A 24,738-nucleotide genomic window follows, 5' to 3' on the forward strand; every position below is an offset into this window, starting at 1 on the left:
TTATATGGCCAGATATTATATGTCAAAAATTTACCCGATTTAAAATTCTATGGCTTTATATCTTCAAAACTTTAATAATTAGTTAATTAATCGGTATCGGCATCAGTATCGGCCTTTTCCCATCAATCGGCATTGGCCAAAAAAGTGTTATCGGTACATCACTAATATATATATGTATACATATATACATACATATATATATATATATATATATATATATATATATATATATATCTGTGTTGTGTCGTGACCTCAGGCGCGGTGCTTGTTCATCTGCGAGTTACTTGTATTCATGTTGATGTTTAGTAACCAGAAACTTCTTGTATGTTTACTTCATAATTAGTTTTATTAACTTTGATGATTATTAACAATTTCATTGAAAACACAATTACTATTGATCGTAAAAATTGCTTTAAAAGATTACATTAAAATATAAAACAGATACACAAAATTACATTTACACAAAAAATACATACTTTTTAAATAAAAAATAAGAGTATATTAATAAAATCAATAATATATAATAAACTTACCAAATTGTGACTTTAAAAAATATATATTTAAAATATTTATTTTTGAAAGCAAATAATAATAGTTTAAAAGATTTGCAGTTTTGCAGATGTGGCTCCGGGAATGAACCATAGTATTAAAGTATTAAAGTAATAATTCGTTTGATAGTATATTCTTAAAACAATATCAATTATTGGTTTAATTCTATTGGTTCAAAAAATATACTTAGTCAGCATACTTTCTGAACCAATAGAATTAGTTTGTTTGTAGATTTAGCGTGTTTTTAGTGTTCGCAAATATTCTTTTTATTCTTTTGCACCAAGATATTTTGAGAACATTCAAGTTTATATATGTTTCCGTGTATGTCCGTAAAACAAAATTTTTTTGTTTTATGGACACACATAATTATTGTCCATCAATACAAGCCTAATATGTATATATATATATTGATATATAGATATCGGTTTATATATATATAAACATATATATATATATATATATCTATATATGTGTATGTATATGTCTATATATGTATATATCTATACCTAGCTCTATAGTTTGTTGTCTTTGGGAAGAGCGGAAGGAAAAAAGTGATTCTTACGCCAACACATACGTCACTTTTAATTACTTTTGACTTTCGTCCAACATTTGCGTGTTGGACGAAAGTAAAAACCATTAATTTAATTACAAATAAAACGTTTTTTAAAAAAACCACAAAAACGCAAATTTAATTGACCAGAATGTTTTAAAAACATTCTAAATGTTTTTAACAATATAAACAATGTTTTTATTTTTATTTTTTTTAATAAAATGTTTTTATTTTTAATTTTTTTAATAAAATGTTTTTATGTTTTTTAAATGTAAATCATGCGCGGAGTGTTGCTACATCGACTATCTTATAGCCTGACTCGAAGGGGAGTGCTGCGACATCGACTGACAAATAGCCTGACTCGCAAGGGAGTGCTTCTACATCGACTGACAAATAGCCTGACCCGCAAGGGAGTGCTGCTACATCTACTATCTTTTAGCCTGACCCGCAAGAGAGTGTTATATATATATATAGAAACCAAATCATACAAATTTATCTTATATATATATATAAATAAATTTTTATGATTCTGTTTGTATAAAACTTTTAATATTCATAATATAAAAATACACTACTTACCTTTCATATTGTTTTCTTTTCCTTGCATTACCCTTAGTAAGACAGTGGCTTGCTTTTTCTCCAACAGCTATAAAACCTTTAATTTCAGTCTTTTTTTTCTATGTGAATATTAAATAAAACTTGAAGCGCCAACAAAAAGTGCGCTAATTTTAATATAAACACTCCTTTTACTGGTTGCTAAAAAATCATAACGTCATTTGATTCGCTGTAGACTTCATATGTTTTAAGGCTATAACCCTGTTTAACTTAGCCTTTTTTGAAAATGTTGCGATATTTTCCCTAAATATTTTTAGGACCTAGAGTCTTTTATTAGATCTAATATTTAAATAGATCATAGATTTCAGTATCTATAATGTAGAAATGTAATTAACTCAATTTTTTATGTTGATGACTTAGCGCGTTTTGAAGATGGGCTCCTCATTTAAGGGAATTCATTTTATTTAATGATTAAATTTGGACATAAAATTGGTTTTTATCATATTATTTAAACCAAAATTCAAAAAAACAAACTTAATAGTGTATTAAACAATTAAATTTGCTTGTCGTGAAATCATTAATTTCTTCACAAAATAGACTGTTCTTTACAAAATAGACTGACAAAATAGATTGTTTTTAAAAAGGAATTTTTGTTTTAATGCCACACAATGAACATTTTAGCAAATAATTTTTAAAAATTTCAAAATAGTTTCAACCTCAAATCATCAATTTAACTTTATTGTAATCAATAAAATAAATAAATTTAGAGATTTAGATTATCATTTACTTTCAACAAAATAAACCAAATAAAATTATATAATAAAAATAATATTTTTTTTTTTTGTTATAGTATTGTAATATAATATAATCCAATATTTTTAATAAAAATAATATTAAACTAAACTAAATAATTTTAAGATCTTTCTTTGTAATGTTCTTTAAAATTTTCTACCAGTTCATCTGAACAAAATTATAAATACATAAATTTATAAAAAATACTACTTATACATCAACAACCATTATTAATAATAATAACTAAAAAAATAACATTTATATTTGTATTATATGGTAAAATACCTGGAAAGTAGCCTGAAGTCTGTCTTCATTGTGTGTTTTCGCAATGAAATTTTGAATTAGCCTAATGTGGCGTTTTGCATAGTCGTTTACAGCAATTGTTCTAGCACACATTGAAAAGTAAAAAAATTGGGAAACTTCCTCATTTTGATGCTTCAATGCCTTTTTTCTTCCAGAACAGAAGCTCTTTCTTTGGGATCTTCAATAACAAGAACAAAAGGTAGGACTGCTCATTGACAAAGTCTTTCAATTTTAGTGTATGAATAGTTTTAACCTGAATTTCAGGCTTCTTTTTAACCAGGGTCTCTCAACTCAGGGATACTATAAGAAAGCAGCTTGTTTAACATGTTGGTCTTGAAAAAATTCCAGCTTTCTGTTCTTTATCCGCAAGAGCAAAAGTTACTTGTTGGGGAAATAGATATCAAGTATGACACATGAGGCTCTAGTAAAGAACCTTTCCTAAGTCTGAAATTTCTTTAATTTTGTCTACTGTTTGTAGCTGGAAAGCAATATTTAACATCATTAAATCATTTGTAAGTTCTTGAAAGTCAATAGTGCTTTTCAGAAGTAAAAACCCATTTAAAAAATACAATGTAATTGGTTGAGCATTCAGATGGTTTAATGTGCTTTTTCTTGGAATTAGCAGAGTAGTATATTTGAGTCATTGAAATAACCAGTCAGCCGTAATTTTGCTCCATGCTGTTTAAATGAGAAGTTAGATAACTCTGTTAGGGTGATATCTGCACAGCTGTTGTATATGTATTATTGTAATTACGGACCATTAACTTTGATATTAGTTTCTAAGCACAGGTTATGTGCCCAGAAACCATTATCAAAGTTTATTAATCAATGGAGATGAAATAAAGTTTGAATTATAGGAATAAATATAGGATACATGAAACTTAAAGGTTTAAAAGATGTTTTTACTGGAACTCAAGAAGTCAATGACGATGAAAACAAACTTTTTGCAAAAAAAAGCATTTGCAGAATTAATCCAGTACCTAGACGAAAGATCACTTTTATTAGTAATGAGAGATGCTCAAAATAAAGGAAGAGAATCATTCTCAATACTTAAACAACACTATGCTGGATGTAGCAAACTAAGAATTATAATATTACACAACCAACTTACAACTCTTCAAAAATTGAATTTGGAGTCAGTTACTGACTATATAAAAGAGCAGAAACATCAGCAACAGCATTGAGATCTGCAGATGAAATTGTAAGTGATTCACTCCTAGTAGCAATGGTCTTAAAGGGATTACCAAATGAATATAAATCTTTTATTGCGGTTCTAACAAAATCAGAAACTATTAAGTGTTTTCAAAATTTTAAGCAAACACTTAGAAGCTTTGAAGAAACTGAAAATTCAAGAAGTAATCAGAATGAACAAAATATAAGCAGTATTATGAAAAATACTGTAAAGTTTAAAAAAAAATGTTGCAAAGTATTATACATATAGGACTCCAGGTCACAAATCTACAGATTGTTATAAAAACAAAGAAAGAAAATGGTGTAAATTGTGTAAATCAAGCACTCATAATGACAAATCTTGTCGTAAACAGCAACAGGGAAAAGATAAAGCTAAAAAGTTAACATATCAAAATATTGATCAAAGTTATGTATTTAAAATTAATGAAGGAAATATGCAACTTTTATATGAAAATGACTCATTCCTTGTTGATGGTGATGCAACTACTCATATAGTTAACAGTGATAAATATTTTATTTACCTGGATGAACATTTTAAACCAGATAAACATTATATTGAGTTGGCTGATTGTACAAAACCTAACAATGTGGCCTAAATATGAGGAGCAATTTCAGTAAAATTAACTACTGAAGATGGAAATGTTGTTCAAGTTATACTAGAAAATACTTTATTTATACCGAGTTACCCTAATTGTATATTTTTTGTTCAAGCTGCTGCACAAAAAGGTGCAACTGTATGGTAATGCCGAACAAAACTGGCGAACTTTGTTTGATATTGCCAGATGCATGGTTATTGAATCAAAATTTTTATGGGCGTATGCCATAATGACTGCAACTTATGTTAGAAACCATTGTTATAGTTGTTGTTATAGTTTCATTGTTATAGTAGACTTGAAAACACTCCATATGGAACTATCACAAAGACTAAGCCAAACCTTTCCAAATTGCATATCTTTGAAACAATATGCTTTCCCTATGAAAATGATAGTAAAAAGTTGGAACCACGTAGTAAAATTGGATATTTTATTGGATATGACAGAGAAACCCCTTCATACTTTGTATACTACCCTGAAACAAATTCTGTTCTAAAGCATAGATTAGTAAAATTTACTGAAAATTTCAGACTTATAACATATGCTGATAATGATGAAGATGAAATTGAAAACTCATACCAAAAATATCAGCATCAATCTACAAAGCTAAAACACATACAACCTACTAAAAACCGTAGGAACTCAGAGAGAACTAAAAGACTGCCAAAATACTTAAATGATTACATTAATGGCAATTCTGAAAGCAATGATTACATTAAATATATTGACTACTGCCGTTTTGTAAAAGTACCCTCTTCTTACAGTGATGCCATTCAAAGCGAAGAAGCCTGTGAGTGGAGGAAAGCGATGGATGAAGAAATAAAATCATTAAATGAAAACCATACGCACAGACTTACTACCTTGCCAAATGTTAAAAACCTAATAAGAGGTAGATGGATTTACTCAGTGAATGGTGAACCTTATAATCCAACACATAAAGCTCGATAAGTAGCAAAAGGTCTCACCCAAATTGAAGGAGTAGATTACCCTAAAACATTTTCACGCACCGCTAGAATTGAATCGGTAAGGATAATTATGAATCTATCGGTACATGAAAATCTAATCATACACCAAATGGATTCAAAAAGTGCATATTTACATTCTCCAACTTAATGTGAAATTTATGTCTCACAATCACCTGGCTATGAACAAGGTAACGGTGAATTAATTTGGAAGTTGAATAAGTCACTATGGTCTTGAACAAAGTGGGGGAAACTGGAACAAATTATTAAAAGATTGTCTTATTGAAATGAGTTTTACTCAATCTGAATCCTACCCATGTGTTTATATATACAACGAAAATAATTTAAAAGTTATTATTTTAACTTGGGTTGATGATATTATTATAGCCACCAGTTCCACGAAAGTCATGAACTATTTTAAAAAACAACTTAACCAAAAATTTAAAATAAAAGATTTAGGAGAAATATCAAATTTTCTTGGAATAACTTTTGTTCAATGTTTTGACAAAATAATTATGAACCAAAAAGTTTACCTCACTAATGTATTACAACGATATGGAATGGAAGATTACAAATCTAGAATAACACTATGTGAAATGAATCTAAAATCATATGATGAAGAACCACAAAACAAAATAAATTCAGACAATCTTTATCGTGAAATGGTAGGAAGTTTAGTTTATGCAATCATGTATACTTGTCCAGACCTTAGTTTTATTATCACAAAATTTGTCAAAACCAAATAATAGAGATGGGGCAATGCTTAAATATGTTTTTCAATATATAAAAGGTACTCTAGAATATTCCTTAACTTTTAGAAAAATCCAACAAAGTATTAGTTTGAATGCATTTTGTGATGCTGATTGGGGAGCATCTTGCGATGATCGAACTATTATTACTGGTTATTGTTTTAGTCTTTACCACAATGGTCCAATCATAGCATGGAAATCTAAGAAACAAGCCTCTGTTCTCTTTCAACATGCAGAGCTGAGTATATAGCAATATCTGCCACATACCAAGAGGTAGCATACCTTATCCAATTCCTAAAGGATTTATTTGTGGATATCACTGAACCAGTGAAAGTCAAAAGCGAAAACCATATTTCAATTGCTTTATCAAAGAATCCAGTGAAACATCCACGTTCAAAACACATCGATATGCGATACCATTTTATAAGAGAGTATAGTAGAATCCTGTTAACTCGGACTCTGAAGGGGTATATATTTTTTGTCCGACTTAGCGAATGTCTGAATTAAGCAAAGCTCTTGTTAAGTCGGACGTGTCACAAATGTCCGACTTATTGAGATTTCGAGACTTATTGAATGTTCGTCGATATATAAATATTATGTACATATATATTGAACAATATAATCTTATGTGAAATATATATTTCTGTATAAATAATATATGCTATAAACAAAAAAAGTCCAAAAATGATGTTTGTTTCAGTGACTCGCACAATTCTTTTTCAAACAGCTTTGAAGCATTCAAAGCTACTCTTCCAATATCGTTACCACTCTGAGTAAACATGGAAAAATTAACAAGGGTATCAATTGCTTTATGAACTTCTTCTTGAGTTTCTTCTTCAACTACCTCAACGATATCTTGAACAATATCTTCATCTGTCATCACTCCTCCCATAATTGAAACATCATCATCAATTGTTAACATATCTTCGTAAGTAAAATCATACGGAACAAGATCCTTATCACGCTGACGTAACTGATTAATTGAATTTTTTAATGCAGGGAAGTATTCTTCATCTTTGTCTCATACTCCTAAAAAAAAGTAGAGTGTTCTTCTGAATATACTTTGTTTTTTTCTTTTGACCATCCAGACAATGTTTGCTTTGGAATCCCATATTTCTTTGATATAAATACGGATGGTTCTCCTTTGTCGAGTTCTTTTAGTATTTTGTATTTTTCTGTTAAAGTTCTACTTGATAGCTTTCTTTTAGCAACCTTCAGCATTTTTAGTAGAGAAACCTTGATCGAAGTATAACCGTATCGAAGATATCAGTGAAAATGTTTAGTTCGTTAAATTATGTTTGACGCTAAAGTAATTAATTTTCGAACGTTCTAAGTTTAGAATTTTAATTGATATTTTAAAATTTTTAATTTAATAGTTATTAACAAATAGAATTTAATCGAAGCTTAACTGAATCGAAAGCTCTCCGTTAAAATGTTTATCTATGTTTAATTATATTTGACATAAAAGTATTTTATTTTCGAGCGTTTAAAGTTTGAAATTTTTGTTGAAGTATTGGAAGTTTTGTTATTATACACACTTATATGCAAATTCAAAATAAAAGTCCTAGTTAAGCGAAGTTTTTTGCCGAAAGGACCTCAAAAAACAGTACAAATTAGCGAATGGTCCGACTTAACCAGGGTATGACTTAAGCAGATGGTTTTGCAGTAAGTTGATAGAGAATGTTCAAGGGGAATTAAAATTCCATCCGACTTAGTAAAAGTCCAACTTATCTAGGGTCCGAGTTAACAGGATTCAACTGTATCTTCATAATGGAAAGATAACCTTGGAATATGTACCATCAAACAAAAACTTAGCGGATTTTTTTACTAAACCATTTAAAAGGGACTCTGAAATTATTTAGAGACATTATATTTGAAACATGACTTTTTTCGTAAATTTAGATTTTGACATCAAATGGGGGTGTTAGGATGATGTCATCTGCATGACCGTTGTATATGTATTGTTGTAATTACAGACCATTAAGTAGTTGTAATAGCACGCGTGTCAATATGGCCGCTTCCTAATATTAATATATAGATTATATATTTAGTAAATATTTATTCCTCTATTATGACTAACCCCAACTTAACAAACTCAGTTCCTAGAAAAAATATCAGAACATATATACCTATATATATATATATATAGCCTATAGTTACCTCTCTGGAAAGTGCCTTTATGAAGAGTTATAGTACAGAATTCTTCAGTATCCAAAGCAATTTTGAACAATACACTGCTTGATTCTAAGGGTTTTAGGTTGAATTTTAAAAGATATTTTTCTTCAGATTCTATTAATATATATATGTACAAGCTGGAATGTGTTAAAAATAAAATTCCTTCTTAGTCCAAAATTATTATTTTACGAAATCCAGAAAATAGTGCTTAAAAAACAATATCATTTGTATTATTTTAGCTATAATGACTTTACGGTTTATGTGCATTTAGAATTAATATTTTTGGGTCTGTTATATACATTACAGGTTTCAAAGCAAAATAAAAGTAGATCAAAAACTTTTCATCTATTAATTAAACAATATATATATTATATAAATAAGTTAAAAATTTTGAAATTATTTAATTTAAATTCATATAAAGCTGTAGGTGGAAGCAACTTTTTTAAGCCTCAATCCTTGGTTTATGTTAGTCTCTGCGACAGCATAGCGCTTCCATGTTTTTGTTAAATTTTTAAGTTCAGCCTCGGATGTTTGTTCTGAAATAAGTCCAAGAGCTTTCTGACTCCTATTGAGAAAATCTACAAGGTGGTATTTAATAATATGAAACTTCCAACCAAGTGACAATGTTTTGTTGAACACATTTTTACAATAGTATTCTAAATATTCAGCAGATTCAATAAACTGCGAGATATCTTTACTGTATGAAGGTTTTAGCATCATGCCAAAACAACTTTTTGTAACTGAAAAATTTTAAGTATAGGATTAGAATATATATATATATATATATATAATATATATATATATATATATATATATATATATATATATATATATATATGTGTGTGTGTATATATATATATATATATATATATATATATATATATATATATATATATATATATATACATGTATATATATATAAGTGTTACCTTTTCTAAACTTCTGCAGGGTTTCAACGCAGGGGTATAACTGAATTGGTGTTACCAGCATCATTTAGTCTAATAATTTGAGAACTTTACCACAGTTGGGTCCATCCAATCCGCCACCATTATAGCCATGCCACATTACAGTTTTTTTGTCCAAAAAGGATTTCAGGCCCTCATTAACTAAAATAATGTCAACAATTTTTGTCATAACATGCTCATACATCTGAAGTTTTGGAGGAGGGATGGTATCAAGAATAAATTTTCTAGGATCTTCCTCAAGCAAACATGACTTAGTAACACTATTAAATAATTGCATAGTCTTATAAGGATATCCTGCATCTTGATACAGATAGTAATCTAAACTTAAGGAGGCAAAAGTTCTCAAGTCACCTGATGAGCTTATTGTACCAGTACACAACAAGCATGTTTTCCACCATGACTCTATAGTAAACTATTTTATTATTCTGAGATTTAATGTTTTAAAAACTACTTGTAAAAATTAATAAAATTAAACAAAATCTCTTACTCATATGCCAATAAGTACGTTTATGAGCTTTAAAAATTTGAGCTGATGTAGATTAATTAATTTAGTAAACATTCCAAGATTATGGTTATTCTCCTTGACGTTACGTGCCAAAGCCAGAAGTATCACCTTGTTCACTCCTGAGTCTTTCTCGTTTCTGTTTTGCTCCTCTAACTTTGTTTCATCGAAAATTTTCATTATAATCTGAAAATTAATCACAATTGAATAATAATTCTAATTTTATTTCTTTTATTTGAGTAATATAAATTAGGTTAAGTTACTAAACCTTCAGTGAACCCTGTCCTCTGTCAATTCCAACTCTAACAATGGCTTTCATAGGATCTAATCCACGTAGAGAGCAGACTTTTTGAACAAGTCTGGTGAGATCTTTAATGTATACAATATTTTTCAACACTGAGATTTCAAGTTCATCTTCCTTTCCATCTAAAAAAACAATTTTTTTGTAACTGTAAAACTTATCTAGAGCATGAGACGGCTTCATAACCGTAGTAATTTAATTCTTTTCAACACCTAATTGTGAAAAACCATACTGTAAACAATGTGATATATTAAATATTATAGTTTTTTTGAAAAAAGAAAATAAATGTACTGCCATTTAAATTATGTTATAAAATATTTAGACACCTAAAAGACTAAGATCTTTTTGTAAATATCTAAGAATATCACGAACAACATTTTCAAGCAGATCATGATTTTTCTTGATATCAAATATTGTATCAGTAGAGACTACTTTATTTTTTTTTGGGCTTTGGTTTTAGTACTACAGGCAAGAGTTATCCTCCTAAAATTAGAATAAAATATTGCAAAAAGTCGTTTTAAATAAATAAGAAAATAAATAAAAATCTACCAGTGGATAATTGTAACGAATTTTCATTCTTAACTCGAAACTTTAAAACAGTTGAGGTTATTTGCTCTGACGTCTTTTCATTCTTGGAAAGAATAAGATTCTTAGCATTTTGAGCAGCTGATGTTCTCGTGCATGGGTACCTAATGCCCTTTCCAACTAGTTGAAAACAATCTGTGCAGAATGAGTTTAATCTTTCAATGCAGAGATTTTCATTTGACTTTACAAGCTTTCCTTGCTGTGAACAAAATTATTTGTATTTTCAGTGAAATATTTTAGAAAAAGTTTAACAAATAAAATAAAATATTTATAAAATATATTAACCTTTTTGGCAAAGAGAGCATTTTTGCAGCGGCAACAAAGTCCAGTGGAAAATGCATTTATATCAAAACTGAATCCTTCGTGTACATAGTCTCTGCGCAGTATGCCATCATTGGTGACACTAGTCACCAATGATGCAAAGAGAGTAGCTGTCTGTTTTATTACAGCAACAAAAACAAACTGAATCTCTGGACTCATTATGATTTTTTTTCCTTAAAAGATGAGCCATTTGATATATCATAGTTATGTACTTTTATTGTTATTTAAAATAAATGTTTATTAATTTAAAATGTTTTAAAAAGTAGTTATACTTTTACAAAACAAATAAAAAAAAAGTTGTAAAATTTTTTACAACATTTCTAAACAAGTCATCAACCGCTTTAAGAGCTTTATTAGTGAAACTATTTAAGGTATTATTATATATTAAGTTAACCACATTTTAATGACAAAAAAAATGAAATGTCACGTGGCTTTCTATGATTTTTGTAATAAAAGTAAGCTTGAATAATAAAATTAATATTGTTTTTTAAACGCTAATTTCTGGTTTTTCGAAAATATCAATTTTGGGCTAAGAAGGAACGCTTTCGATTTTATTTTCAACACATTCCAGCTTGTACATATACATATCAATAGAATCTGAAGAAAAACCTCATGTCTTTTGAAATTTAACCTAAAACCCCTACAATCAAGCAGTGAATAATGAGCTGAGCCTAAAAACAACTTGAGACCAGTCAAACTTTTTAATTCTTAAAAATATTTTTGCATCTTTGTAATTTGCGACTTGCTGGACAGAAAATTTCTTACATCACATGAGTCGCATGCCTTTGGTGATGTCTGCACATTAACTAAAGAACCAGTCTACTTAGGGGATAATAATAATTCAATAAGCACATTTTTGCAAGTGTTACTGGACATTGTGTCAGAACACAATCCTATCAATCTGATCAGACATGTCATAGTATTCAAGCATTGTTTAAATAGCAATGAGTTTATCACTATTCTTGGATCTATCAATATTTAAGATGACAAGATAGAAGTCTAGTTGAATAGACTCTGGAAAATGCACTAATAGCAAATCTATTCTCAAAGATATTTTATCCTCTTAGATATTTCTTTTTAAGCAGTTGTATCTTTTTAAAATCCTCCTTAAAAAAACTTTTTTTTTAAGGAGGGTTTTAAAAATTGCTCCTTTGATGCATTACCAATACCTGTTCTCAGTGAATTAGTGTGACAATTTTTGTCTAGAGGCATTTTCTAAAATCAACTTATTTCATTTTAAAATATTTAATAGTTAGACACATTTGATTATACTTGATTGAATCAAGTTGATAGCATACAACTAATAATGATCAATGAAAAAATAGTGAAACTGGTAAATAAGTTTTATATGCATCAAACCTGAGTTTTAATAGAAATTCTTTGTTGAAAACAACTTTCAAACTTCATTTCTACTTTGATAATGTATCAACTTAAGTTAAATTCATGTATCCTTAATTTCTATTGTTTATCAAACACACATTATTAATTTCTATTGTTAGCCTCATTTTTGTCAAAACATAAATTAAAGTTGACTTTAATTTATGTTTTGACATAAATTAAAGTCAACTTTGAAAGTATTGAAAAATGACAATATAATTGCTTTATTTATTCTGAGGCAGAATTATTTCAAAATTACATTAAAAACTTGAAAAATAGCTTAAATATAAACTGGGGTTGAATTTTGAGATATGTCAAATAATGCAGTTAGGTGCAAGTAATAATAGATATTTTTATTTTATGAAAAATGATTGTTAACTATAAATAACTTATACTTTAGACCGCATTTGGAGTTAACAAGTCAAGCTTAAAATCCCTATTATTTAAAAAAAAGTAGAGCTACTAAAATGATACCAGAATCTGGGACTAAAAAAGTTATTAGGCTTAACAACTTTAAAAGTTCAAAGTTGCCCTTATTCAACAATATAAGTTATATAAAGGTTTTAAATCTAATAAAATGAAGAAAGTTCAAATACAAATGCATTAAATTATTACACTCTACATCCAGCCTCCAGTATAAGAGGTTACAATTGTTGTGTTATGTTAGAGTTTGTTAAAAATTGTTTAAGAAGATAACACTTCTTTACATCTTGTTTTTGGATGGAATAGTTTATCGAAATGCATAGTGGAGTGTACATCAGTTAAAAATTTTAAATCCAATATATAACTAATTAATTTTAAACAACAAATATTAAACAAGAAAAATTACAATAAATTTTTTAAACAATTATTGTATTACCTGGTCATAGATATTGCCTGGTGCTCCATCTCAACACCATTTGAATTATATTTTATTATAATAATTTTTAAAAGTAAAAAAAAAGCAAAAAAATTTTCCATTGTCTTTTGTAATCATTTTTACGATTATTAAAATGGTATGATTTATTCTGAATGATTTGATTGTATTCTGAAAATGGTTTCCAACCTTCCTGTTGTATAAAAGATTACTCTTTAGATTATTTCTACTTGATGACATCAAAGTTATCCTCAATCTTTTAATCATACCTAAGCAAACTTTGATTTTATGAAATTTCTAGATAAAGGCTATTCTCACAGATAACACACAGTGAATTTCAAAAATGTCTTATCCAAATCAAGTTAAATGTTATTTTTTTAGATCAACAAACGCAATTAGCATTACAAAAAAGTCTCTCTAAAAGTATTTGTGTTGCAACTGTTGGTATTATTTTTGTTGTTATAAGTATTCTTTTTTAATTTAAGTTCATAAATTTAATTTTTTAATTTAAATTCAAAAGAAAATGTAAAGCGTTCTACCAGCTGTCAGATTTTTATGTAAAAGAGTGCACTGCAAAACCTAATAAAATCAAGTTTTTTACTGTACTTTTCTACCTAAAAACAAAGCATCTGCTAACCCTAATTTATCACTTTTTTTATAGTACTTGAATTTACTGGGGTTTATCATAAAAGTAGTAAGAATGAAAATTGAAAATAATTTATTAAATTAGTATATTGGTAAATAAGAAATGTATTGAAAGATTTTATAACACAAATAGACTTATAACTTATTTTACTAATATTTTAAATCATACATTACAATTATCATACCATACTATAATTTAAAAAATATTGAAGTGCTATTTAAAAAATACTGAAGTAATAGAAAAATAATTTTGTAGAAATTAGTGGTGTAAAAAATGTATAAAGTCATGGGTTATTGTAAACTTTTTTTAGTTCAGTTTGGTTTGGTTTGGATTGGTTTGGTTTTTTGTTTTTTGTTCAGTTAGAAAATATATAAAATAATTAATAAAAATAATACAAATAAATAATACAGGGTTATTAATAGTTATATAGTGGTTTATTAATAATTATATAACAGTCTATTAACAATTATATAGTTTTTTAATAATTATATATCAATTTATTAATAATTATATAGCGATTTATTAATAATTATATAGCATTTGTACATAATTTAATTTTTTGAAAATAAATGATATATTCATCCATAAATACCACGTTATTCCATAAAAAGAATTAATATTATTTTAAATATATTTTTTGGTTATTTTAGCTCCATGGAAAATGATTTTAATCAAAGTGAACCTGTCAGAAATATAAGAAGGAAAAAAAGAGTACCAATTTCAGCTATATTAATTAAACAAATTAAAGTAAGAATGGATAGAGCGGAAAGTATAGCTCAAATTGCCAATGCTACTGATTTGGGAGTATCCATCATTAGAAAATGGCAGGCTATAATATCACGTAAGAATAATCTTAGTAATTGTTTTAACCTACTACAGAAAAGTGACCCCAGGCAAAGCTCCAATTCTCGTGCTATGATGTTGCTATCTGAATGTATTCAAGACGACAATTCACTTATGCAGGGTGGATTGGCCAGCTTCAAGAATATGGAATAACTATATCCCAACCATCTATATCTTGTTACCTTAAGAAGCTTAAAATTACAAGAAAAAGATTAAGAAAGGTCTCTGATGTCACCTGTTCACCAAGAATAATTAGTGAGAGAAAATGTTATTCTATTCGATATAGAATTATTGACTATTCTCAAATGTTATTCTTGGATGAAACCGTGTTCAATTTACATTCAAGACCAAATTTCGGTTATTCACCAAAAAACACTCCTGCATTTATAACTGCTCCTGCAGACAAAAGTCGCAATATCAGTCTACTAGCATTTATATCAGTCAGAGCCATCTTTTTTGGAAACATTCAATTATTGAAGGACCTTTCAACCCTGAAATTTTCTTAGGATTTCTTAAGCAATGCTATGAAGCAAGGTTGTTTGAAAATAAAATTCTTATCATAGATAACGTAAGATTTCATAAATCAGGACTGATAGTTCAATTTTTTATGGATAAGAATATTAGATACGGATATCTGCCCCCATATTCTTCTCTGTTAAATCCTATAGAAGAAGTATTTTCATGTTTAAAGGACAGATATTACAAATTATGTCCATATCCAGAAACTAAAGAAGATATTATTCAACACATTAATACGTAATAGCAGATATGAATGAAAATGTTGATTTTATGGCGTTTTATCAACATATGAAGCATTATCTTGATCTTGCTTTTATAGGAGAAGAATTTAAAAAAACTTAACATTTAACAACACTTTTTATATTTATTTTACTGGATGTATTTTTTATTTTAACTAAGAAAGGTATTTTATGAATTATATATAATTGTAAACAACCCGCTATATAATTATTAATAAACTGATATATAATTTTTAATAAACTGATATATAATTATTTAGAAGTCGCTATATAATTATTAATAAACGTGTAAATAAAACAAAATAATAAATAATAGCAGTAAAATATAAATATGTAATCAAGTAAAAAATTAAAAGAGATAATAAATAATAACAACAATAAAAATATATAACCTAGGTATTGTGACAAAAACTATTTAGTCATATGAACAATAAAGTTTAAGTAAAAGTAAATAAAATGCTCTCTCAAATCATAAAAAGATAAGGCTAAAAATACATCAGTGTTGAGTAAATTATGCAGTGTAATGGTTGGCATTCGGCAGTGCTGACCTAACTATTGACCTAAAAGTGTTTAAAGTCAGCAAAAAGTTACCGACCTTGTTTCTATGTTTTATGGTAAAACTTTTGTCAAACTTTTTTTGCAGAACTGATGCCGACCTCTAACAGTTTAAGATTGGCAATATTTTGCTGACCTTTTCTTAATTCCAATGGCTTCATTATATTATTATCGTTTGTTGTTTAAGATATAAATATTTGTTAACACTTAAACTACTAACTTTCTTATTTTAATAATTGTAATATTTTGATTTCTTTTTTATTTTGATATTTGTGCTTTTTTTTTATCTGATTGCAAAGAATATTTTTATTTTATCTGATGTTGTTAATTGATGTATCATAATTCATAATTTTTTTGTTTTGGTGATTTTTATTGTAATTATCATGACAGGACAGTTTTCATTCTTATTAAATGTTTGTTGTTGATATAAACTTTGATGGCTATCATACTCTTTTCAATAAGGCAAATAATTAATTATTTTTTATCTATTCAGAGTATAATATTTTAAGCACTGTTTAAATATGTAATTTAATTAAACTAAATAACTATTGAAGCATTATGTAATTAGAATTAGACTTGATTAATAGTTTATTTTATGTTTTATGTAACAAAATTAATTTTTAAAAATTTTAATTAGGAGAAGGTTTTCGTTATTTTATAAAACTATCTTTGTAATAGCTCTTATATAAATAAAGTTACACAATAATAGAGATATCAACCTGCTTTAGAGAAGATAAATATTAGCTTTTATTTTTATACTTAATCCATTTAGTCAATACCTTAAAGCACAAAAATGCTTTATGGTCTAATTTCTATATGTTATGTATTGTTTATACAAATAATTCTTGCCTTATATGGTACTTTTAATAAATTATTTATATAATATTAGTACCTTTAAGCACAAAAAAGCTATGTCCACTTTTTGAAACTTTCGGTAAATGCAAAAAGAAGTTTTATTGTCTTTTAAAACTGTTACTGCAAAAAAAACTAATGTTTGAAAATTTTATTTTAGAAATTATAATGGTAGGACTATGTTATAATTTGAAGATTCCGGTTTTTAGTAAAAATTCATGGATACCAATCTTACAGTTTTAAAAACATGTGGGACATGTGTGTGTGTCTTAACTCTCTAAAAAAAAAATGTAAAAACTTTTACCCTAGTGTAGGATATGGGATATATCCTTGTTAAGGTAAAATTGTCTACATTCTAAGGTAGAAAGTTATACCTTTAAGGTAGAAAATTGCATGACAGATCATTATTTTTTAATATAATTTTTTACCTTAGAAGGTAGAAAATAATACCTTACTAAGAGTATATCATATTCTATCTCAGGGTAGAATATGATATACTACCTTTTTACCTGTCTACCTTTTTTTTAGAGTGTATGTATGTATGTTTATATATAATATTAAGCTTGATGAATAATAAAAAAATCTGATATATTAGAAAAAACCAGAACCATACATTTTATCCATATATCTTTTACAATAGTTTTTCTTTTGAGATTTGAAATTTGATTTTTCAGCATTTTTATTTAGTTTGCCCTAAACCTTTTATTATACTTATTATATGTTTATTTTTATATTTATTTTTACTTTACAAATATGAAAAGTACTCTAATCATTTTCATAGCTTCCTTATTGGTCGCACATTCCATTGGATTATCATTTATTGAATGAGCACGATGTGGCAAAAAGATTTCCACCATGGATTAAGTAGGTGTACAGCTCTTGCTTATATTGTACTAATAATCTTGATCCAGCTGAGCCGTTTTTAACTTGCTACAACTAGAGTTGTGGGTTTTACAATAAGACATCATATTAGAGATTTAAGATTTGACTTGACAAAATCAAAAATAAGATAAGGTTCGAAACTTGACTTCAATTTTTATGCCAACGACTTTGATTTGACAATAAGTTATCAATTTAATGACTTTAGATTTAACTAGACAAAATAAGAAAAGGTTTGGAACTTTACTTTAATTTTGATGCCAGTGACTTGTTTATTTATGACTTGTTTATTTATGACTTGTTTATTTATGACTTGTTTATTTATGACTTGTGATTTTTTTTTGAAGTTAAAGTCAAATCACAAGTCTTTTTTAAGCTCCAAAACCATTTTGAGAGTGAAATGTAGTAAACATCTTATGCAATATCAAGTTGAGTTTATTTGCATCCTATTATAGCCATATTTACTGTACAATATTACCAGTAGTGGGACTGTAAAGCAAAAGTTTAAAATTAAAATTTTTTTGTTGTTCTTATTCAAATTTTTTTTTAAAGATAAGCAGCCTGTTTTTTATCTTTACTATTAAAACCTTATAATAAACTAAATTTTTTATTATCAATTTAAATTTGATTTTATTTGTTTAATTTTTTATTGAGAATTCAAATTATTAGTCTAGTTTTTATCTACCTTAACCAAAACCCACATTGACTAAAGGTTTTTGGTTGGGAAAAGGAAGTTCTTTGTTCAGCATTTACAGTAGACAAAAGAAAGACATATATTGGCATTACTTCAACACTAAAGCTAAGTCACTACCTCAACATGTATGAAGGAAATAATTCTCTTTTGTTCCAAACAATGAATATGGAGACTCTCTCACTGTATCAAGTAACTATCAGTGTCTTGGTAGTGCTTTCCTCTAGTGCTCCATTAGAGCATATCTCCAGTTATTGTATATGGATCATAAAAATCCAGCTTTTTTATACGGATCATAAAAGTGTGTATTAAAATTAAATAAAGTGTATACATGTATTTGAAAATTAATAGATTTATAATACTATTTATGCCCATTTAGTTTATTAGCCTAGTTCACATTTGAACTATGAAATGAGATTAAATTTAATTCAAATGTACATTAAAATTTATTTACTACTTGAATCAGGAGTGAAGAACATCAGAGTTGACGCCCTAGTCAACTCTGATGTTACTATCTCCTGATTCAAATTGTAGTATTCCTACATTACCAAAGTTTTTGTTGGACTTGAAACTGAATTGAACAAACCTTGCTTGACTTAAACTTGATTGTAAAAATTTAACACTAATTTAAAAAACTTACTCTTTAGAATGATTCCCTGAATTTTATAAATTTAAAAAGCTTATCTTAATTCAAGCTGTTTTTAATCATTTTCTTTAATATTTAAAGATTTATCTTTTAATTTTTTTTACAGATACATTTTATTCAATATTCTAAATTCTGTGCAAGTTTATAAATATCCCCATATTGCTCACTTCAAGAGACTACTTGATCCAAGAAAAAGAAAAATAATTATTTTTGATAAAATAACTTAAACTTGTAAGAAAAAATATGTTCTAGAAGTTCTATGTGTTTTAGTAAAACCATCATGTGTCTTTAGGTGTTTTTAAGGTTACAATACAAGTTTTGTTAGGTTATATGTCTTGTTAAGTCTGCTTAACAATTAATGTTTAGGGATAAACAATGAAACATTTTTTGTCTAGAAAGCTAGAACAAGTGCCTATTAAAAAGTAAAATTAGAAATTGTGTAATTAAAACATAATAGGAAAAAACGTTAATGCAAATAAAGACTTATTTGTGAATTGCTAATTATATTTATATCAATTATTTGTTGATTAAAAAAAAAGGTAATTATTTATTTTTAACAAGTTTTTTTGAAATCTGAAAAATTCCAATATTTATAAACGTTTTGAATTTTTTTCTATACTTTTAATTTTTTAATTATATTTTAGTCTGATTTAAATATCTTCTAATTTTGAAGTCTGGCATGGATATCTTTAATGTTTTAAAATAATTTTGACTTAGATATCTTTAACGTTTGTGAATTATGTTTTAACATAAGTGTAAATTATTGTAGATCTGTTGCATCTTTCACATCAGTGTTCATTGAGGGAAAAAAGTATTTACCATATCTCACAAAAAAGTATATACTTTTATTTTTTTTGTTTTTTGATATTTTTATTGTAATTAATTAACGTAAATAATAGCTTGTTAGTGTTATTAGATTGTCTAGTGGGATTTTTCATAAACTTATGAAAATTTTTTTTACTAGTGTTTTCTTTGTTGCCTTTTTAACTGAGTCATTTATTCCAAATTGTCACGCCAGTCAGTTAAGTATACTATAGTACAGCGTTATAACTGATTGAATTTTGTAATAAATGATTTTTAATATCATTAAAAACAATTCAACAGGTTGTAAACTTAAAGTTTAACCCATACTGTTCCTACAGATTTTCTGTACCTTTTTAAAGATGACTTGCACCTGCTGGTATTCAAAGATAGTTTAATACCACACCAGTATTTAGAAAATACATTCAGACTTATTTGGAAAGCCAACCCTTGATTCAAATTCAGAAGAATACCAACAAGAATCTATAAAAGTACTCATATCTAGCTTTGAATTGTATGTTAAAGTTCAGTTGCAATGATACCACCTTTGCTAACATAGGTAAATTTAATAATACATAATCATTCATCAATCTCAGTAAAGTATTTTGTAGGTGCTTTTCTTTTTTAGCTTTGTGTTTTCTAATACCGGCACATACATGTACTAGCCCTTACATGTACCGGAACATACATGGTACTTAGACCTAGAATTAGTCAATGTTGCACTTGCAGATCTAAAATAAAAATAACTTTATAATATATATAAAAATAATATGTTCTAAATAAACTTCTTATAGATGAGTATTTTTGGAAAGACAGATCAAAGTTACAAAGTTAAGTCTAGTTTTCCTAGTTTAAGTGAAGTTTTGGCTGTTTGGCATAGTGGCTTATCGAAAAGCTGTAATTTCTAAAAAAATTGATGTTGTTTTTATAAACAAAGTTGTTTGATTTTAATTTTTGCATGTATATTTTTTTTTTGCAAACATTGTTCATTCACCCACTAAAAGTGGTCAAGTCAAAAAGTATATTTGCCAATTTTAAAAACTGTGAATACTTATTATTTTATCCTAACACCCCACAAAAGTTTACATATTTTTTTTTGCTAAAGATGATTTTTTTTAGATTCATTGAGCTAGGTGGTCAACTATACCAAAAAGAAATTTATTCATTGGATGAGGTAATTGTTGTTGCTATGTAGTAAATAATATCCTTTAATTAGTGTTATAAATTAAACAAATACTTTAATTATTTTTTTACTATATATAACTTTCTATTATAAATTTAAAAATAAATTTTTGTGAGGTTTTGTTTATTTTAAATTAATTAAAAGTAATCCATTATTTATAAATATTTATTTGTGACCAAAGAAGTTAAGTTTTAAATTCCAAAATGTTTGTTTTTATGTAAAATTTTGTAAAACAAGACCACATCTTATGAACATCATATCTTTTGTTGAGATTTTAAATCACTAGTATACTGCTACATTAATATGCTGTGTAGGAATATAATGCTGTGATTTAAAATAAAACTCTAATTATAACTTACATATATATATATATATATATATATATATATATATATATATATATATATATATATATATATATATATATATATATATATATATATATATATATATATATTTCACTTATAACACTGTTTATAAAAACAGACATAAAATAATTTAAAATATAACTCAAAAATGTGTATAGACAGAAAAAAACACATCAAGGTGCTAGCCTATTAGCAAACTAATGACATTTTTTTAAGTACAGTTAGCAGTCCCACTGCTGATCCCGATAAGTTAAAGCAAGAAAACTTATAAGAATTGACAAATTAAAAGATAAAATAATGATTTATAAAAAAAATTAGAAAAAACTAGAATCAAATGAAAACTATAGAAATACAATTCTATTGTTTAGTAGCATTGTTACTGGTAAATCAAAAAAGGACCAAACAAAACATGGCTGTCCTTGTCATGTTTACCAAAAACAAAATAACTATTAGTGGCTTGGACTAGACAATAGACAATAATCTAGAAAAAGGGAAAAATTTTGAAGAATTGAAATATTTAAGAGAGATGTGCCAGGACCAGTTTATGCTGAGTCCCCCAATCTGGTTAACAAGAAGAAAAAACCGGGTCCAAGTCCGGGTACCCGGTCTTAATTCCATATTAAAAAGGTGGAATTAAATGCTTGAATTATTTTTTCACTAAATAACGCTGATTAATTTGTGCTAATTAAGTTTGCCTAAATATATCAAGTTTGCCTAAATATATCAAGTTTCTTGATATTAAATAATAATAATTAGGTTGTTAATATTTGGAATAAGGGATTGTCCGTAAAATACATATGCCTTTCTTTTCCATTTTGGAAGAATTACTTAATCAAGAAACTCAAAAACAGGAAACTGATGATTCTATGTTAATTAATGAGCAGCATGTGATGTTACATTTAAAATGACTTTAATAAAATTACATAATAGACAAAGATTTTATTACTCAAACAAGAAAATGAACACAATAAAAATAAGTTATAGCTGCATGTAAAATATGAAATCTATTTTAAATCCACACAAGTGTCGCATTAAAAAACAATTTCACCTAAAACCAGCTTGAAATGCCTTAATAAGAATACCTGCCCTTTGTTAAACCAATGCTTAACAAAAAATGATAAATACCAAACTAATTAAAGTTCTGATCATCATGCTCACACTACTATCAAAAAATTCTACACATAAGAGAAACACGATTTAAAATTACATATGCCAACCATTGCAAAAATAACACTGACAAAAGAAATTAGGAAGTTAAAAAATAAAAATTTAAACTTTTGTTGTTAAATGGAAAGTAATTAAACAGTGCAATGCTTACAACCCTACTACGAAGTTCTTTAAATTATGCATAAGTAAATGGTATAGAGTTCTATTCTTCAAAAATCCAAGTTTCTTAAATAAAAAATATGAGATAAAACAAAATTTTTTTTGCCCTGTTTGACACAGGTGGTTACAGTTTTCTACTTCAAATTGTTTTGCTTTGACATTTTTTAAAATATTTTTTCTTGATTTAAAGAATAAATATGATTGATGATTGCCAATAGGCATGAAACTTCAAGTTTCATCAAATGTTATATTTTTTCATAATTTATATGTTTCTGTGTGTGTGCATGCGCGTGTGTGTATATATATATATATATATATATATATATATATATATATATATATATATATATATATATATATATATATATATATTTATATATATATATATATATATATATATTATTTCAATTGTCATATTTAGTGCTAATAAATTTACCGATATTTTAAAAAACCGGTAATTCGGTTAAAAAAAAAATTATTACCAGGTTACCGATAAATAGTAATAATCTAAACACTGAAAACAACAAAAAGCATAACAAATGAATATATTAGTAAAACAGCATCAGTTTCCAGGTCCATCCTAGTTAAAAATAAATAAATTAAACAATCAAAAAGATTTTTTTTATATAATAAAATATACTTAATTCATTTATTATACATTAACATTTTTGTATTTTAGTGTAAACATAAACAAACATAAACATAAAGAAAACTTCATTTTTAAAATAAAAATAATTAATATAGTCAATTCTTTTCAAGGAGCATAAATTGTTTATTGAAGTAAGCTCTTAAAAAACACATTACATTTAATGTTTCGTCGTTTAAACTTGATCTGTACCTTGTGCCAATTTAACCTGCTGCAGAAAAAGCTCTTTCCGACTCTACACTGGTTGGGCGAACTGCTGAAATATACTTTTGGAGTTTGTTTAAATATTTTCCTTTAATATTTTGTTCCTTGAAATATGCCATTTCTTACCTGACTATATTTAAAAGACCGGATGTTGTCTTCGGATCACTAATCTCTTTGTGAGCAATAGTTATCTTTTTTTTTTTAATTACTAATTACTAAAGTTTTTCCTTCATTGACATTGCTTGACTTGATGTCGCCACTGCTGATAAAACTGTAGATTCACTAGTTGATTAAGTTTCATACATTTGCACAACTTCAGCTTCAGTAGTTTCGGAATTGTTTTTTAAAAATTGTTGAATGATTTCTACATTATTTTTTTCCATAACCAATTTACTTGTTGTATTAAACACGCCATAATTATTTTCATTATTTAAAGCTGTACGTGGACATGGTTCATGAAGATATGAATATATATCAGAATATACGGTTCTTCTCTCACTTATTCGAAATATTAAATCTTGTTTTAATTCATTAAGCAATTATTTTGGTTACTTAGTTCATCCAACATGAACCTAATTGTCAAATCTGCAACATATAGATTTGTGTCCCTTGAACAGAGAGCTTCCACAGCTACTTTAACAGGTTGCAAAGCCATTATTATATTTGATACAACATTGAGATCATTTTCTGATAAGTCTATATCGGATTTGATATCGATTAGACTCTTACGAACACAATTTTTAATCTCATAAATTCTTTCCAACATTATCAACATACTGCTCCACCGTGTTTTTGTGTCAACGATTAGCGTAAGTTCTTTTTTAAATTCATCCTTAACAAGTTTTTGGAGGATGTCATTTTTTGTCAGTGATCTACGGAACATGACAACAATTTTCAGAATTTTTGTTATTATTGGATCTATACTTTTATGTTGAATTGATGAATCAGTAGTTGATGTATCCTCAATAATGTCAAAAACCCCAATATCTTCCATTACATCGTCCTCTTCATCTT

General features: G+C 27.0%; 1 protein-coding gene across 1 annotated transcript in view; it reads left to right on the forward strand.

Annotated features, from left to right (window-relative positions):
- Positions 1-24,738, forward strand: part of LOC136085813 (D-amino-acid oxidase-like) — a 61,717-nt gene that overhangs the window by 11,998 nt on the left and 24,981 nt on the right. The window contains exons 3-5 of the mRNA XM_065807350.1: positions 17,762-17,844; positions 19,966-20,031; positions 21,117-21,171. Of these exons, the coding sequence (XP_065663422.1) occupies positions 17,762-17,844; positions 19,966-20,031; positions 21,117-21,171 (204 nt within the window). The remainder of the gene's footprint in view (positions 1-17,761; positions 17,845-19,965; positions 20,032-21,116; positions 21,172-24,738) is intronic.

Source organism: Hydra vulgaris, chromosome 10, assembly GCF_038396675.1.
Source record: "Hydra vulgaris chromosome 10, alternate assembly HydraT2T_AEP".
In the NCBI taxonomy this organism is placed as follows: domain Eukaryota; kingdom Metazoa; phylum Cnidaria; class Hydrozoa; order Anthoathecata; family Hydridae; genus Hydra; species Hydra vulgaris.